General features: G+C 49.5%; 1 protein-coding gene across 1 annotated transcript in view; it reads left to right on the plus strand.

Annotated features, from left to right (window-relative positions):
* Positions 1 to 510: 510 nt before the first annotated feature.
* The window catches only part of MMP20 (matrix metallopeptidase 20), a 48008-nt gene continuing 31385 nt past the window's right edge, over positions 511 to 17133 (plus strand). Inside the window, exons 1-6 of the mRNA XM_081799586.1 lie at positions 511 to 689; positions 7856 to 8103; positions 11208 to 11356; positions 12924 to 13049; positions 13826 to 13987; positions 16108 to 16249. Coding sequence (XP_081655712.1) covers positions 564 to 689; positions 7856 to 8103; positions 11208 to 11356; positions 12924 to 13049; positions 13826 to 13987; positions 16108 to 16249 — 953 coding nt within the window. The 5' untranslated portion in view covers positions 511 to 563. The remainder of the gene's footprint in view (positions 690 to 7855; positions 8104 to 11207; positions 11357 to 12923; positions 13050 to 13825; positions 13988 to 16107; positions 16250 to 17133) is intronic.

A 17133-nucleotide genomic window follows, 5' to 3' on the forward strand; every position in this document is an offset into this window, starting at 1 on the left:
CACAGTCTGATGCGATGTTTCCCTGATGATTCAGGATCCTGCGTGCCCAGAACCATCGCAGGAAGAGTGCTCGTTACTGAGAAATGCCTGAGGGTGTTGCAGAAGATGCAGGGGGCCGATCGAATTTGGGGGGGGGGAGGGGGCCCGTTACCAAGGAGGAATTAAACTGTACTCTAACCACTGACCTCTTCTGTCCTCAGAATGGACAAAGGCCCCCACACTGGGACTCATCAAACGTTTCCATTGAATTGGGTTAAAATTAATCAAGTTTACCCCAGTTTGTGGAAGCAGCTGACAAACTTCGTTAAACCTGAGTGTTTTTCTGCCTTTGTGACTTAGTAAATCACAAGGAATGAAGCTTTTTCCCTGACTCCTGTGTACCCTTGTGTTACCCCGTCATCAGGGAGAGAAACGAGCTGTATAATTACCTTTTGAGACATGAGTCATCCCTGCTCCAAGGGCCCAGACCTGTTTGATGCTATAAAAGCAGCTCGAGGTTGAAGTGCAATTGCGCATTGTCTGCCTCGCCCCGGGCTGATATAACCCCGAGCTGCCCCGAGGAGATGAAGGTGCTCCCCGCTTCGGGCCTGGCTCTGCTGCTCACCACGGCTCTCAAGTTCTCCACGGCAGCCCCCTCCCTATTTGCAGCCACCCCCAGGACCTCACGGAACAACTACCGCCTCGCACAGGTTTGTGAATCTTTACACAATTCCTCCTCCCGCCCCGGAAACCCTACAAGGGTAAAACAAGAAAACAAGGAAAAATCGTTATTGTTGTAAAACAGCTCATAAGCGCACCGGAGCCGAGGAGAGACTACCTCCCACACGGCTAAGACCCATGTTGGTGCTCACGGGGGGTGCACGAGGCATGACGAAATGAACGAGTCTCCAGGTAGCTCGCTTCATACAGAAATTGAAGTGACTTGCAAAAACCCAAGCAAGACAAAAGAGACGAGGTATTGGAGGAATAATGTCAGGGGGAAATAAGGGCAGAAAAATCACCCCCGAGGCGTAAGTTTGCATGGGCGAGGTAGGTTATCAGCACAGTGCCAAGCTTCCTGGCGGCACCGGAGAGATTTCCTGGGTTCACACGTTAGAAAAGGGCTCCAGCGTTCTGCGCCGACTCGATCCAAATCTAAAGTGACCCGTCTGTCCTGGGCGCCGACCCGCTCGGCCCGTGAGAGCCTTTCCTCTCTAAAGCATGTTCCCAAGGACCTGCTTTATGGACACTTTCTGTATTTTCCTCTTTCTCAAAGATCTCTCGGAACTGGTTGGAAAGGATGGGATACAAATAAGTCACGTTAAAATTTTTGCAACAATTATGTGACTCAAAGTGATTCAATGTTTATTTGCTTCCAAGCGGTTTTTGCGTTTAAGAGAAGGTGGCGATCTGTCATCTAAAGAAACATCTCTAGTGGCGCCCAGCTGGCTCGTCGGCAGAGCGCGCGACCCTTGATCTCGGGGTTGTGGGTTCGAGCCCCACATCGGGTGGAGGGATTACTTTAAAATCTTGGGGGGGAAAGTGTCTAATGACGGAACTCCCAACGTTAGTGGAGGTGTGTGGATGAGATGTGTTTGGGCCAGGACCTGTGTTTCGACTGTCCGTCGAACGGGAGCACATCTGTGATTGCTGGCCGTGCTTCAGGTGGCGTTCCCGCCCACCTGCTGCCCCTGTGGACGCACACGCCGAGTGTTTGCACACCCATCCATCCTAATTAGTCAGCCCCCCCGCCGTACCCGTCACTGAGCATAATAATATCAGCCCTGCTTATAGACAAGGTAGCAGATGCCAAGAACAGAGCTCTTAACCCGAACCGCCTCTGACTTGAGCCCTCACCGTTCGATAAACTAAATTCAAGATAACGTAGCTCAGAATTCCAGGGTCTATTTCAAACTGGGTTTCGCTGGTACCATGTACCTTTGGGTCCCTTCCCCCGACATGTAATTTTCCCTCACCTAGCGTCACGCCACTCTGATTCAGAAACTGGAGTCGCTGTGACCTCCGGAAGGAGGGTGACGCTGAGGCCAGAACCCACGTGAGGGGTCGAAGACCGTGCTTCTAGTCCTGGTCCAAACGACAGTCCTCAGGCCAAACCGGCCAGGCATGTTCGTCCGCGTGTCGTCTGCTTCTGCACCCCAGTGGTGGAGATTCACAGAACCGAAAATACTATCGGCCCTTCACAGCAAGAAGTAGCTGAGCCCTGAGCAGTCTGTGCAGGAATGAGACCAGAAAGTCTCGGGAAAAGATAGGCTTGCTAGGACTGTTTGGGAACAATGAAGTGGCCTTAGGATGCTGGGGATCCCTTACGACTTCCGCCCCAAAAGAAGTCTGCTTTCCTCAGCTCCCTTACATCCCACTCTCAGAAAGACCCCCGTCCAAGGACCAGGGAAACTTGGCAAACAGCCCCTTCTCTGGCAACAGCCCCAGTCGCCAGCGCCGGGCAGGAGAAAGGCGCCCTCTTCAGCAGCCTAGCGTGATCCGGGCAAACCACTAAAGTGGGTCCTAGTGACTGGAAAGAACTAAGGTCCCACCTTATGGTTTATAGAAATACAGCCCCCCCACCTGCCGTGCACGGTTTCATTACCCACGGTCACCCCTGGCGGGAAGGTGGATGGCCCGCCGTCTGACCCGTCAGAAGGTTCATCAGTAGCCTCCCGCCCCGTCGCCGTGCCCGCGTCCTTCACCTCTCTCCATGTCATCACCTCACATTATCACCAGAGGGATGAGTTCAGTAAGATTCTGTGGGAGAGCTCACATTCCCGTAACTGTCGTCTGGGTACATTGTTGTGATGGTCGTCGGTTACTATTAGTTACTGTTGCTAACCTCTTCCTGTGCCTAATTTATAATTAACTTCATCGTGGGTGTGTACGTATAGGGAGAAACAGGGTTCACACTATTCGCAGTTCCAGGCCCCTGCTGGGAGCTCCGGATGGTATCCTCTGCAGATACGGGGCACTTCTATACACAACCACCTTCCAGTACAGCGGATGACACGATGCGAAAGGCGCAGTTGAGTCCGTGCGTTCAGCGGTTATTTACAGACAGCTTCCTGTGTGTTATGTGCTAGGGTCTCTTCTAAGACTGGAGAAACAGTGAACAAAAGTCAAATCCCTGTTCTGGGGGATTTGAAGGTAGCGGATGCCAAGAACAGAGCTCTTAACCCGAACTCCCTCTGACTTGAGCCCTCACCGTTCGATAAACTAAATTCACGATAACGTAGCTCAGAATTCCAGGGTCTATTTCAAACTGGGAGGAATAAGCTGGGAGGACATAGGCAAGTAGTTAATCAACAAGCACCCAAGATTATTTCAAAGTGGTAAGTGGTATTGGGGAGGCAATGAATCAGGATGATAGTGACTGGGGGACAGCGGACACTGACTGGGGGACAGTGGGGGACATTGTCACCTGAGTGGTCCAGGAAGGCTTTTCTGTGGAAGTGACATTTGAGGTGAACCTGAACTATAAGAAAGCCGGTCACCTGACTATCTGGAGTGAAGGAGCCTGGGGGCCGCATCTGGCTGGTGGCAGGAGCTGGGAGACCGTGTGCAGTGGGCCTGGCTGGGCCCCGGAGCCAGGTGGCCGGTGGACCAAGGAGGCCTGGGAACCGGGGTCAGGATAATTAGCTTCCACACGGCCCTGTTCTTTCCAGAGAAAACGGATTGCTTCTTGCGCCTGTAAACACCAGACAGGCAAAATTTTCAAATGCTATATGCTTCCTCCCCAAGTCAGAGCACAATAGTCTACACTTAAAAAGATGAGCAGGTTTTTAGTTGACTTACTTAATGCCAACTTGTGTCTTTTAAATTCTGCTTTGCTGATGAGCATAAAGGCTTTGAAAATGATGGACTAATAAAATGCTTAGTTTCTTAAACCAGAGTTTTATTCTATTTTTGTTTGCTTTTAAAAGCCAGTAATACTGGGGCTCCTGGGTGGCTCAGTCATTAAGCGTCTGCCTTCGGCTCAGGTCATGATCCCGGGGCCCTGGGATCAAGCCCCGCATCGGGCTCCCTGCTCCGCGGGAAGCCTGCTTCTTCTCTCCCACTCCCCCTGCTTGTGTTCCTGCTCTTGCCCATCTTTCTGTCAAATAAATAAAATCTTAAAAAAAAAAAAGTAATATCAATACAACATTTAAAACAACATTTGACAGTTTGTTAAATTGTCCTTAAAAATAATATAAATTTTCATTATCACATTATTATGAACTTGTAATTAAAGATAATTAAAAATTGGAAGCTTCCAAATACAGACTGTTAAATTCAGGTGTTTTTACTACCATTTTACTTTCTGTGCATGAAGAGATTTTTTTTTTTAACTAGTATGTTTGGTTCCTAACTTTATCACTGATTATTATTTCATAAGAAAATTTTCATTTTTATGTTGTTTTCATACACATCACTATAAGGAGTTACACATATTCCAGAATATAAGTGAGTTATAATTAATTGCTTCCTTTGCTGGACCCATGGATTATTTCCATATGAATAGTGTTGCTGTGAACATCTCCATACACCAGCCTGAGCTAAAGGATGATTTTTTCAGCACAGATTTCCCAAAGAGGAATTAATATGTGAAAGGGTGCACACATTTAAAGTCTTCCATACACTTAAAAGCATTTTCACACTGAGGCCCTCCCTGGATCCTGACACTGGTGTGGTCCGTAGAACAAGTTCCAACCTCGTGTTGTAGATGAGTGCACGGAAAACCCAACACATGAAGGGCGTTGCCCAAACTTGTTAGAAGCTAGGATTCCTCACCCAGCGTCCCAAGTCCTCACGATTCCCTGCGGTTCAGCCCAAATGGAAGGAAATGTGGAAGAAACCCTATCTTGAACTTCACCATGTTTTGAAACACACTTGACCCTGAGTTTTAAGTTCTTAATTCTCAAGAAGGATGCCAGGCACGCACACTGAACAAAGAGCTGGAGTTAGGGAGCCAGGCCACGAGGTCTCTATTATTTTACTCTCTCCAACACTGAAAGAGAATCAGAGAGAGAACCATGGGAGAGCCAACCCTAAAACCCTGTCATTTGAACAACGGGCAAGTGGGGAGCAAATAGGACAATTCTGGGGGGGTCCTAAAACTCTTGACCCAACAGCGTCAGATGTTGAGCCAACAACACCCAAGGGTTAGAATTCACACAAATGGAACATCTAAGTGCCTCCCTGGACGTTTGGAGTCTGGAAAGATGTGAAAACCTTGTCCATAACTTTGGCAAGAAAGGTCTCAGAATAACTTGGGCCCTGAGTACTCAGAACATCTGATAAGTCTTCAAAGAAACAAACTTGCATATTTTACCTAAAGAAAAAGAGCCCGAATATTAACTGAACATGTACTCTGAGCCTAGAACTGTATTGAACAGAACTAGGTACCGTTTTCATCCTTTTATGGATAAATCTTTTGACCTGCAAGTCTGGCATCTTCTACATATTCTAAAGAAAAAAAACATTTTATTGTAGAATTATATATGTTCAAGTAGAAAAATTATAAAACATAGGTAACAAAAAAGAATCCTTTTCAGTTCCATCACTAAGATAAACCACTACTCATCCCTTCATCGATATTTTTCAAAACACTTTGCTATGACTCCGGGCTGGGACTAGGTTGCAGGAATGAGGCAGGATTGGACTCCATCTTTATTTAAAATATTGATGTTTTGTTCATCGTGGATTTCTTTGCATCAATTTTGATTTTTTTAATGTTGCATTAAGTATTGCTATTCTTGAATACTGAGTTTTTGGCGACCCCTGTCTTCCTCACCCTGGTCCAGGTTTACAAGCATACATCAGTGTGTGTATCCATACGCACACACTTTTCTTTACAAACAGGGCTTATCCTGTAAGAGTACTTGTAAATCTATTTCCACGTAATGTATCATGAGCATCTTCTCTCATAGGACCATATTTTGTAAACCAAAATTAGAACACAGCATGCATCACACATCACCTAACAAGGGAACAAAATATTTGAAATCCAAACTGTCTCAGCTATGGAACATCTGGCCCTTTGCACTGAGCTTATCTCTTAAAGAGTGTAACTCAGACTTACAGCGAGTGCTCTGTCCTCACAGCATCAACTTGAGCAAAGAGGAATGGCTCCGAAAATGTCATCCTGCAAAAAAGATCAGAAACGTAAGATGCTTACTTACAATGGCCCACCCAGAGCTGGGAATGAAACCTCATAGCCCCAGCCATTTCCAGCGCCCCTCACCGAGGCTCCAGGGCTGGGGCTCCACGCTGCCCCCTTCTCCTCCCCTTGGGTCCTCATCCCAATAAGATTCTCGCAAGGAACCACCACTAGGGAAGTGAGTTTCCCTGGCCAACAGGGCAGGGGTGGGGGTGGAGGGGGGCAGTGAGGATCGGGTGACCCCCCAGGAGCACCTTGCCCAAACAAGCCAGCTTGTTTAATTAGTAATTAAAAGCCTTGCTCCTTTTAATTATTTCCTGAACAACTACAATCCACGTTCACAGCAGAAAACTTTGGGATCTAGGAAAGGACGAAAAATAAGTTGTCACCCCATGGTATTACAACCCAGAGGTAAACAAGTCTGATACAGACCTATTTCTTTCCATTATTGATGTTACTCGTGTTCATACAAATTACATGCATATGTTAATTATCAATATATCAGTTGACATCAATTTTCAATGTTAATTTGCACATTAACCTTATATTAATATACGTAGATAACAAACAGGAGTATAATATGTATACATATATAGGGTTTGATTTATTTTTGAAATTACGATTTTAATCTGTATAAAGACTTCACCTCTATATTGTCATTATACCGAGTGCATTATTCCATGCCATTAAATATTTTTCAAAAATGGGATCTTAGAGGTCTAGTACTACTTCATATGAATATGTAATAATATATCCAACAAATCCCCTATTCTTAGATATTAAGGTTGCTCTCAATGTTTTATTATCTATTGAATATAAATATGTACATATAGAATAAATCATACACATAATTTATATAGAAATATATAATGTGATAGACAAATATTTATGTGCACCTTGTGTATGATATATAAATATAAAATTTTACGTAAAATAAAACATACACATAAATCTGCATCTGCTCTGTGTTTCCCTGAAATCAGGTGGGCAGTCGAAACCCCTGGGCCAGCAGCCGGCTCTGGTTCTCACCCCACCCAGGAAGTCCTGGAAAAGTGTCTTGAATGATAAATTTAGAGGTTTTAAGCCTTAATGTGCACATGAAAAGCTTATAATCTGTGGGTAATTTTACTCGCCTCTGGGGACAAAGGGCCAGTCGCGGAAGGCTGCCCTGGGAAGACAGACAGGTTCAAGCCCACGCTCTGCTCGCTGAGCGATGGAAAGCCAGCAGGGAAATGGACGGCCGTCTGCCTTTGTATAAGATGAGAGGCTGCAACAGAAGGCCTCCAAGCGTTAAAAACAGATCCATCTTGCATAATGTACAAGGAAAACATGGTACCAGTGACTGCCTTCTTGGGAAATAGTCTAGTCTTGGTTTTGCAAATTGGGTCAAGATTTCAATGACAAATGCTCTGTGGGGAAAGTGTTCACATTAACTTCCTTCCGTTACTTTTTCCTCTTAGAATAACTAGTCCTTATAGGAAAACTGTAAAATGCAAGTGAGTAAAAAAAGAAACTGTTACAATCCTCACCACCCAGACATAACCATTGTTAATAACGTGGCATCTCTGTCGAAGCTTTATCTAGGCGAATATATTTAATACTTTTCAAAGATGGGAGTACTCGGTCCACGCTATCTTTAGCTTGTCGAGAGTACCGTCCCCTTCTCTAACCTGAGCGTGAGTCCCTCCCAGAGACCTGCCGCAGACATGTCAGCCTGCCTCTCCGTTCCAGGCGTATCTTGACAAGTATTACACCAGGAAGGCAGGGCCCCAGGTTGGCGAGATGGGGGCGCCAGGAGGCAGAGCCCTGGTCAAGAAGATCAAGGAGCTGCAAGCCTTCTTCGGCCTCCGCGTCACCGGGAGGTTAGACCGGCCCACGATGGACGTCATCAAGAGGCCTCGCTGTGGAGTTCCCGACGTGGCAAACTATCGCCTCTTCCCAGGTGAACCCAAATGGAAAAAAAATACTTTGACATACAGGTAATGAGATGGAGTCTTCCCAAAGTCAGAGAGAAACACCCTCTCTCTTTTTCCTTTCTTTTAGAAATCTCTTCCTTCCGTTCTGTATACAAGTCCCGACTCATCACAACCATAAGGAAGGCTTTTTAGGGCTCAGCTTTAGACAGGGACATTGGAGGACTCGCTACAAAATATGATGTCAGGATTATCCTAATGACTGGCCATTTCGGGCATTACAAACAATTTTATCAATTAGAGACAACACACTTGTCTTTCAAGAAAAATAACCTAGTTTAGGATTAATAACAGTACCAACCAGTTTTTTTAAAACAAGTTCCTCAATCAGAAGGAAACAATAAAACTCACCTATTTAAGTAATTTTTTTATTCCAAAAATAATTTATTGTTGACTTATTAAATGTCTACTGTAGACGTTTGAGTTTTGGAGATACAAAGGTGAGTCGATCCTGTTCCCTGACCCTCACAGCCCCTTTCGGGAGACACACAAGCAAACAGATCCTCGTGGCTCCCCGTGACAGGTGTGAGCCTGAGGGTCTAAGCAGAGAACCGTGGTAGCACCCAGAGGGAGCACGGGGACCCACCGCTAGGCCGGCTGGCCTCCTTCCTGGGGGACCCCCTCCACCTGCGGGTCAGCTTGGAGGCGGTGGACCCTGCTGTACGCCTGGGCCTTGCACCTGCTGGACAGATGTGGCCTTGCAAATGGGTGGCCTGTGCATGCGTCTTAGCCCTGGGGCCTGGCCAACGGTGAGGGTGTTCCCAGCGCAAGAGGAGTCCGGCAGCTAAGGGTGTGCAGTGGGGTGGCCCAGCGGGCAGGTGCCGCCCAGGGCAGCCGAGAGCCAGGCCAGGCGTGGGGCCGGATTTTGCTCTTAGGAAGAGCACAGCTGGCCGAGACCTGGGGACGGGGCGAGGCCGGGCTGTTCCAACAGTCCCCGCAGGGCTCACAGAAGCCGTTCCAACAGTCCCCTCCTCACAGCTCACAGAAGCCGGTCTCGAACCTGTCTGGAATTTTGCAGCCAGTTGTTAACCGCCCCAGCCTCTTGCAAGCTGGTCGCTAAACAGAGCCATTATTAAAAATTAAGCTCTTCATCCCTGCAATTAAATAAATTATATTTATACACCAGCCATTACGTATTACCTTGTGGATGTTATATGGAATCAAAAACAAAAGGTGATCAAACTTTGCCTCCTGATCACTCTACCACACTTTGCTACTGTCTGTGTTCATGAGGCTGTTCACCTTTTTATCCCGCGTTGGGAGCCGCGTGCTGCTACTCCTCTCTTCCCAACTACCTGTGGGGCCGGAGGGCGGCTTGAAATTACCACCAGGGAGAGCGTTGCAGAATGGGCATCAGCAAAGCCCTCAGATGAGAAAGTCTGGTCGCAGAGCCTGTTGTCAAACTGCAGCAGCTCAGCAGCAGGTCCTGAGTCCCTGGGGTCGAGCAAGGGCCCCGGAGACCCCGAAGGCTCCTCCAGGCCGCACGTTGGCGGCGACCAGCCTGAGTCCATAAGGTGGCGCTCCAAACACAGTTATCACTGCGCTTACGCCCAAGAAGGCCACGAAAATCAGGACATTTGGGGAAGAAGCGCCCCATAAGGAGTTGAACAGGAAAAACGTATATAAATCCATGAAGTCTTTCCCTTTATTTTCTTAAAGTGTATCACAGAATTTTAGTCTGTAACGATGCGCAGCATAGACAAGGGGAATCCATCAAGCTGACTGGAGACTCAGAGAAGTGTATTATTGTGACAGGGTTCAAAGCCCCCTCAGCACACTCACCCAGCCCATCCACTCGCCCCTGAGCAGCTCCCCTGCCCCCAGAAAGCAAGCAAGCAAGCACAGAACGCGCTGGACGCTATCCAAGTACTCAGAATAACCTCTTCTAACAGAACCCAGGGGATTAAAATAGACAAAATACAGCTTAGTGCTTATGTGCAGACGTTTGGAGTCAGAACTGGGCTCCAGTCCTGACTAATCATAAAATGCACATCATCATTACCTGTTAAGGTCGTTGTGAAGACGGGGCACGCCCGGGCCCGTGTCTAGCGCGGAGTATGGGCTCACAGAGTATTTACAGTTACCCCTCTTGTGTCCTGGGTCTCCAGGTGCGGACTCTGTGCTCCTTCCCTCTCCACTGAGGGTCGCTATTTACCATACCCTCTGTGGGATCCGGTCCCTGCCCTTCAGGCCCCTAGGATCGCCCTGGTTGGTTCCTGGTGGAGGCAGCCCCACCTCTGTCCGAATCACCCGGGATACCTGTTGAAATGCAAGTCTACGGGTCACACCTGTGTGTGCATTTACCCAGCTTCTCAGGGAGTCCTCACAGGGGCTAGAACTGGACCGCCACCCGGAAGGCCTGAAACACCACTAGCTTTTATTCCGGAGTTCATCCGTGTAGCAAGTGTTTGCTAAGCACCTACAAGGTGCGAGGGGTGGATGAGGAGCTGGAGAGCGAAAGCAGGGCAGGTGTCTGCTGCCCGGGTTGGCGCTCGCCCTCATCCAGGGTGCCGGCTGCGCCCGAGGTCCCGCCGAGGCCCCGGGTGGTAGCTCCTTGTCCCTGCCCTCCCTCCGCCTGCTGTCAGGAAGCCCCAGCCCCTGCAGCCTGGGGCAGCGCGTCCTACCAGGACCTCATGAAAGACTCAAGCCAATGCTTCGTCTTTAAGATACACATTATTTTAAGAACAAGCATCCCCTCCACCCCCACCCCCGGGGAAATCCCAGGTGGCCTTTGAATAAGAATGTGCAAAACCTCAAAATTCAATTCTTTACAATTGAAAATTTTCAGTCCCTTTTGGGGAAAAAGAGGTCCCTTCTCCATTAAAGCCATTTTAGGGGAAATGGGTTCTTGCTCCTTGTGAAATGACCCCAGGTTATGGTCTTTAAAATTCGGGATAATCTCGTAACAAGGAGAGCCCAGCCATTTCAGCGGCAGGTGATTTCCCGATTGCTCCTCACAGTCCAGTAACGTAGCAAATACAAAAGCAAAACAAGCATTACCGTTTGGGAGAAAAATTCCCCCATCACAGATTCACGTTGGCCCTTCCGACTGTTGATACGGCCTCAGCGGAGGGCTCACGGAGGAAACCGTGTTCCTTCTGTTTTTGCAGAATCTCCAAATACACGCCCTCCATGACCTCCGCGGAGGTGGACAGGGCGGTAGAGATGGCCTTGCAGACCTGGAGCAGTGCGGTGCCGCTGAGCTTCGCCAGGGTGAACGCGGGAGAGGCCGATATTATGATATCATTTGAAACTGGAGGTACTGGGCACTTCTTGGATGTTCCTCCTGATCCACGGGACACACGTCCCCGCGCGTCTCCTTCAACCCGTAATGCGAGCAATCAGCGCGATCCTCATCCACACACAGTGTGATGGGCAGAGCTCAAGGTCACGGCAAGGTCATGAGTGCGTCCCGCCAGGACCTAGACCCGGGGGGTTCTCAGCATGTCCGGTCATGCTGGACGGGGCGGGAGAGTGGATCCGCTCCTTCCCGTTGGCTAGGAGGCCAGCCGACCTCGTTCCCATGGCCATACTCACGGCTCTCCACCGCCTTCCATACCCAGGAGCCTCCCACCTCGAATCCCCACTGAAGGAAGTCCACGCCCCGGAGGCCCTGACCACGCTGGGGCAGCGCACCCCCTGCTCACCCTGGCAAGGAGTGGAGGCCTAACTGGCCCTTTCCAGAGCCGCCTGTCTAGGGAGCAGACCAACCAAGGGTCACAACATTCCTTGATTTCTCAGCTTCCAAGTAGCTGCGGGGAGGGCGCACCCCGGCCTCTTCCCGCCAGACACCCTTGCTAAGGGTCCCGGTTACTTTAAGTCTTGATCTTGAGTTGAGGCTCAGGTCCCGGGAAGTACATGCTCAGAAGCCAGGGGAGAGAAGGTGACGCAGGTCCTGAGTATGAGCCCTTCAGAGGCGGCCCTGCGTGTGACCTGGCCCGTGGCGGGTCCTGTTCCCCCCGGACAACAGGGCCACCCCAGTGACGTGGCTCCGCAGCTCATGGCAGCTTTGGAGGCCGTGACGTTGGCATCAGCCTCTCTCTTGATCTTGCCCGCTTGCGCCCTTTCCCCTCCAACACAGGCTGAGCGGGGGCTGTGCTGCGTGTCCCTGGGTCCTCAGAGCCCACCATCCAGGAACCCGGGCACACGGCGCACCAGAACCCTGTGAAAAACCGGGAAACATGGCTTCTACAACGTGCCTCGTTTTGTTCTCTCTCCTCTTTTATCAAATTTATAATAAACTGTTAATTAAATATAAGCAAAACAAAAACATAGAAAGCACTAAAAGCTATGATTTTATAGACACCTTTGTTGCTTGCATGAGCTTGATACAGGAAAGCACATTGAAATTCCAGAGCAACTTTCTCCTTTTGGATACGTCTGCGCATTGTACTGCACGGTAGAAACAGAAAGCACACACATTTGCTCGATGTACCATTGCTGTCCTAGCTGAATCAGACAATAAATGCTCAGCCTGCTCACACACACACATTCCAGCCTGTAGGGGTTGCTTGCTATTTCTTTTGTAAGACATTTGTACACGACGTAGGCATTGCAATAAAAACAGTCACAAAAGAACATTTTTTATTTTAAATGCTAACTGTCTTTGAAATGCCAAATATCCCTCTTAATTTTTCAATGGACGATTACTCGTTGACATGTAAACTTCTTATACAAAATGAATATTAGAAAGTAAATCTATTTGTATGAGAAGTGCCAACACTATTTAAAAAAAAAAAAAAGTGTCCATTCCCTGTAATGTGAAGCATGTCCCCAAAATTGCTAGAAGGACTCATGGCTGTTGGCGTTTCTCCCCACCTCTTTAGATCACGGGGACTCCTATCCATTCGACGGCCCTCGAGGGACTCTCGCCCACGCATTTGCACCTGGGGAAGGCCTGGGAGGCGACACCCATTTCGACAATGCTGAGAAGTGGACTATGGGAATGAATGGTATATATGCACAATTCACCATAACCTGGAAAATATTGTACCTTCTTCTGGGCCTCCACCATGAAACCCCGAGGTTCAACGTCCCAAGCCACCCTTTAACTAGGGAGGCTGGCTAGGAAAAACAAGTAAGCCAAAATTCCAAAAGGGAACACCATAAGGGAAAAGACCCACCCTCACGTGTGTTGTAGACCTGTCTGAACTCTGGTTCATGCCTATGATCTCGAGGAGCAGCGACCCCACCTCCCCACGGCTCTCTTTCTTTACGTAGCATTTACTGTCTCTTACATGTACTTGGAAATAGGCTCTGTTCAGAGATGACACTTCATCTCCTGCGAAGTGTGATGGGAATGGGTTTTAAAGTCCCAGGATATCGTGCCCATCATCTGCAAGTCTTCCCTGTGAAATGTGTGTGGACGACAGGGGGTAGCGTGTCATGGCAGGGATCTGGTGAAGCATCTTCAGTCTAATCTGGGTCTCATTGCCCCTGGTGGCTCTAATTAGGTCCTTCTGTGTCCAGCATGGCTGACGAGGAACAAAAGGATTGATTTACATTTCCATCCTTCCCCACCCCAAAGCCCCTTCTAGCCAAGGGGGAGAGCGCTAGAGTATCGTCAGCAAAGCTCAGCACCCGAATAACCTACCAACCTTTGAAGAATCTGGTTATGAAAAGAAAACAAATTTACTGTGATTGGGGCATCAATTCTCCTGTTAAGACAGAAAATACTGAAAACAAAACCCCGTGTCGATGCTGTATTTTTCTGTCTCCTATTGTGCAGGTTTCAATTTATTCACCGTTGCTGCCCACGAATTCGGCCACGCGCTGGGCCTGGCCCATTCCACAGACCCATCAGCACTGATGTACCCAACGTATAAGTACCAGCATCCCTATGGATTCCACCTGCCCAAGGATGACGTGAAAGGGATCCAGGCCTTGTACGGTACAGTCACTACCCTTCCTTGGCTACTAACCCTGAAAGCCACAGGCATTCGGTCTCCAACCTAGAGAAGGTATGTGTTGCCAGGAGTTACCTGCACAGAAAGGCCAAGCTAGGGACCGTAGCCCCACCTGTGCCCTTTTATGAAGAGATTATTCAGCAGCTATGAATACAGCTTTCTTTTCTAAGATGCACGATTCAATTGTACATCTTTCTTCCAGCGCACATTGGTTCCTCAAGAGCCATAGAAAATGCAATCATCTGTCTGGGTTTTTGGTAGTTTGGTTTTGTTTGGGTTTGGTTTTTTTTGAGCATGGGTCAGAATTTAGGTAGCAGGAGAGGATGGGTACATTTTGTAATTCCTATATGTGGTTCTCACCCGTCTGCAGATCATTGACCTTATATCTTCCTAAAAACGGTGAGGGTGATGTTAATGCCTACACGGCATGGATGGCCTGCCCCTTAGCACACAGGTTCGGGGGCGTCACCATTCCTGCCAGGGTGTCCCTCCCTGAACGGCGGAGAAAGCTGACAAAGACAGCAAGCATCCCAAGATAATCACAATTATCTCAGGAGTTAGGTTTCTAACTAACTAAGATAACTCTGCAAGTTGTCTTTCAAAGATAAAGAATTATTGGAAGCTCTATACCCTGCCTTCCTCACCAGAGGCCCTGAGCGGGAATCCTGGAGCACTCCGACCCTCACCCTTTTGCTTTCACGGATCAAAGGCAGACAACCCCGGGAACCAGGTTTTCCCCTTAGCCTCAGAGGCTGGTTCCTCGGCCTGCACTTGTCGGAGGCTCTCGGCCCCCCTCAGCCCAGAGGGTTGGCCAAGCCGCCTCGAGATGAGCGCACCTTCTGCGGACAGCACCTGAGGCGAGGGAGACCCATCTCCTCCAGGGAAGCGTTCAGCCAGCTTCCCCACTGCAGAGACAGGATCCACGTGAACTCTGTCCCGCCTCTGAGTGACAGAGACCGGGGCCATGAATGTCTCCGTTGCACAGACTTGGCTCCCGAGCACCAAGTGGCCCGGTGACAAGGTGAAGCAATTCCCGCAGGCCAGCGAGAAGGCCTGAGCCCCAGTGCTCGCCTGCGCCTTACAGATCCTTCCGTACTGGAAGGTCACTGCCATGCTGACGGCCACGGTCACGGGGCCAGGGAGCACACACCTCGCCCAGCCCTGGCCACCTCTGACCTTAGCAGGCGGCTTGGCACATAGTGTTCAAAGACCGCAGCACATTCCTGCCCTTCCAGTGTCTGATCTTTTCCCAAAGCCTCGCCCCACTGCTGACCCTGCGCCACCCCAGAGCTTACCCAGCTCTCTCTCTCATGGGTCCTCCCTGTGCCTCACTCCCTCTGGGCACCACGGGGACTTACTCAGGAGCAGAGACCCGCGCAGCCCTAGCTCACTTCTCGCCGATGGCAGAGAAGGCCTCAGGAGCACGGAGTGGGATGAAAACCCCCCAGCAGCTCTCCCCAAGGAGCAGGCCCCTGCTTTACAGAAGGATCCAGCGCGCACCTCCAGGGGACCTCCTTGCCACAGGAACTCACTCAGTGTTTCCCGGGTGCCTGATAAAAGGCTCATCCGTGCATGATGCCCGGAAGTCGATGAAAATAATACGAAAACACACAGGGAAGTTGCATCTGATTGAGAACAAAGAATTTAATTACCGGGAAATAATAAAACAAAAGTGGCAACTTCTAATTAATAAAAAAATAAGAGTGGCAACTTTTTAAAAACCTCTCTGATTTGGCGCCCCAAACTTTCGGAGAAGTTCTGTGTGACAACAAAATAATGGGTACCATTGTTTAACAGTTGCGATGTGCCAAGCGCTCTCCCAAGCGCTTCGCAGACTTGATTTCTCAGAACCCGCTGAGGCGGGTACTGTCCTCGCCCCTCCCATTCCACCAATGAAGAAACGGAGGCTTGGAGAGGCTCACGGATGCGCCCGTTTATCAGGCAACTCAGGGACTAGCGAAGCTGGGGTTCGAACGCGGGTCCACCTGCTGCAGACAGCCACGCGCCTTGTCACCTGCCATTCAGCCCACGGGGGTCTCTGGGGCAGGAGGGGACACGCGCTAGGTTCCTGGTTCCATTTTGACCCAGTCACTTTGAATCCTAGGACCCCGGAAAACATTCCTGGGAAAGCCCACGGTGCCCCACGCACCGCCTCAAAATCCATCCAAGCCGGACCTCTGTGACTCCAGCTCCCCCTTCGATGCCGTGACCATGCTGGGGAAGGAGCTGCTGCTCTTCCGGGACCGGTAAGCCTCAGATGCGGCCCCGCGCGAGGACCGTGCGGAGGTGCCGTCCTGTGCGGCACCAGGGTGGGGGGCACAGGTCTCTGCAGAGCCACAGAACTGCCCAAACCACCGCCTAGCGGGCAGCTGCCACGCTCTTGGCACTGGGCACCGTGTTCTCCATACTCGTGAGGTCCTTCTAACCCTTTCACTGTGAAGGAGAGATTAGAATCCCCGATTTACAGATGCAGAAAGCAGCTCAAAGACAGCAAGGTGCTCTGCTGAGGTAAGAGTTTCACTGAGTGGCTGAGTTCAACACCAGCCCAGATTTATCTGATGTCTGTTTTGTCCATCACTGTATCCCTAGTGAGAGCACACAGTATAAGCTCAGTAAATATTCAGTAATGGGGGTTGGGTAGATAGACAGAGGGACAGACGGATGGATGGAGGGATGGATGGATGGATGGATGATCAGAGGGATAGGTGGATGGACGGATGGATGGATGGATGGATGATCAGAGGGATGGGTGGATGGACAGATGGATGGATGGATGATCAGAGGGATGGGTGGATGGATGGATGGATGGATGATCAGAGGGATGGGTGGATGGACAGATGGATGGATGGATGGATGATCAGAGGGATGGGTGGATGGACGGATGGATGGATGGATGGATGATTAGAGGGATGGATGGATGGACAGATGGATGGATGGATGGATGATCAGAGGGATGGGTGGATGGATAGCTAATTCCAAAGTCATCACTCTGCTGAAACCCCTCTTTCTCAAGGCCCCTTGACTTTTCAACTGTCAGCAAGCCATCAGACAGCCTAGGGAAGGGAGGAATATTGATGGGTATTGGCTCTTCTATAGCTAGAGCTCCTGAAGGATACCCTGAGGTTTGAGT

Source organism: Leptonychotes weddellii, chromosome 11, assembly GCF_054177405.1.
Source record: "Leptonychotes weddellii isolate Sample4059 chromosome 11, ASM5417740v2, whole genome shotgun sequence".
Classification (NCBI taxonomy): domain Eukaryota; kingdom Metazoa; phylum Chordata; class Mammalia; order Carnivora; family Phocidae; genus Leptonychotes; species Leptonychotes weddellii.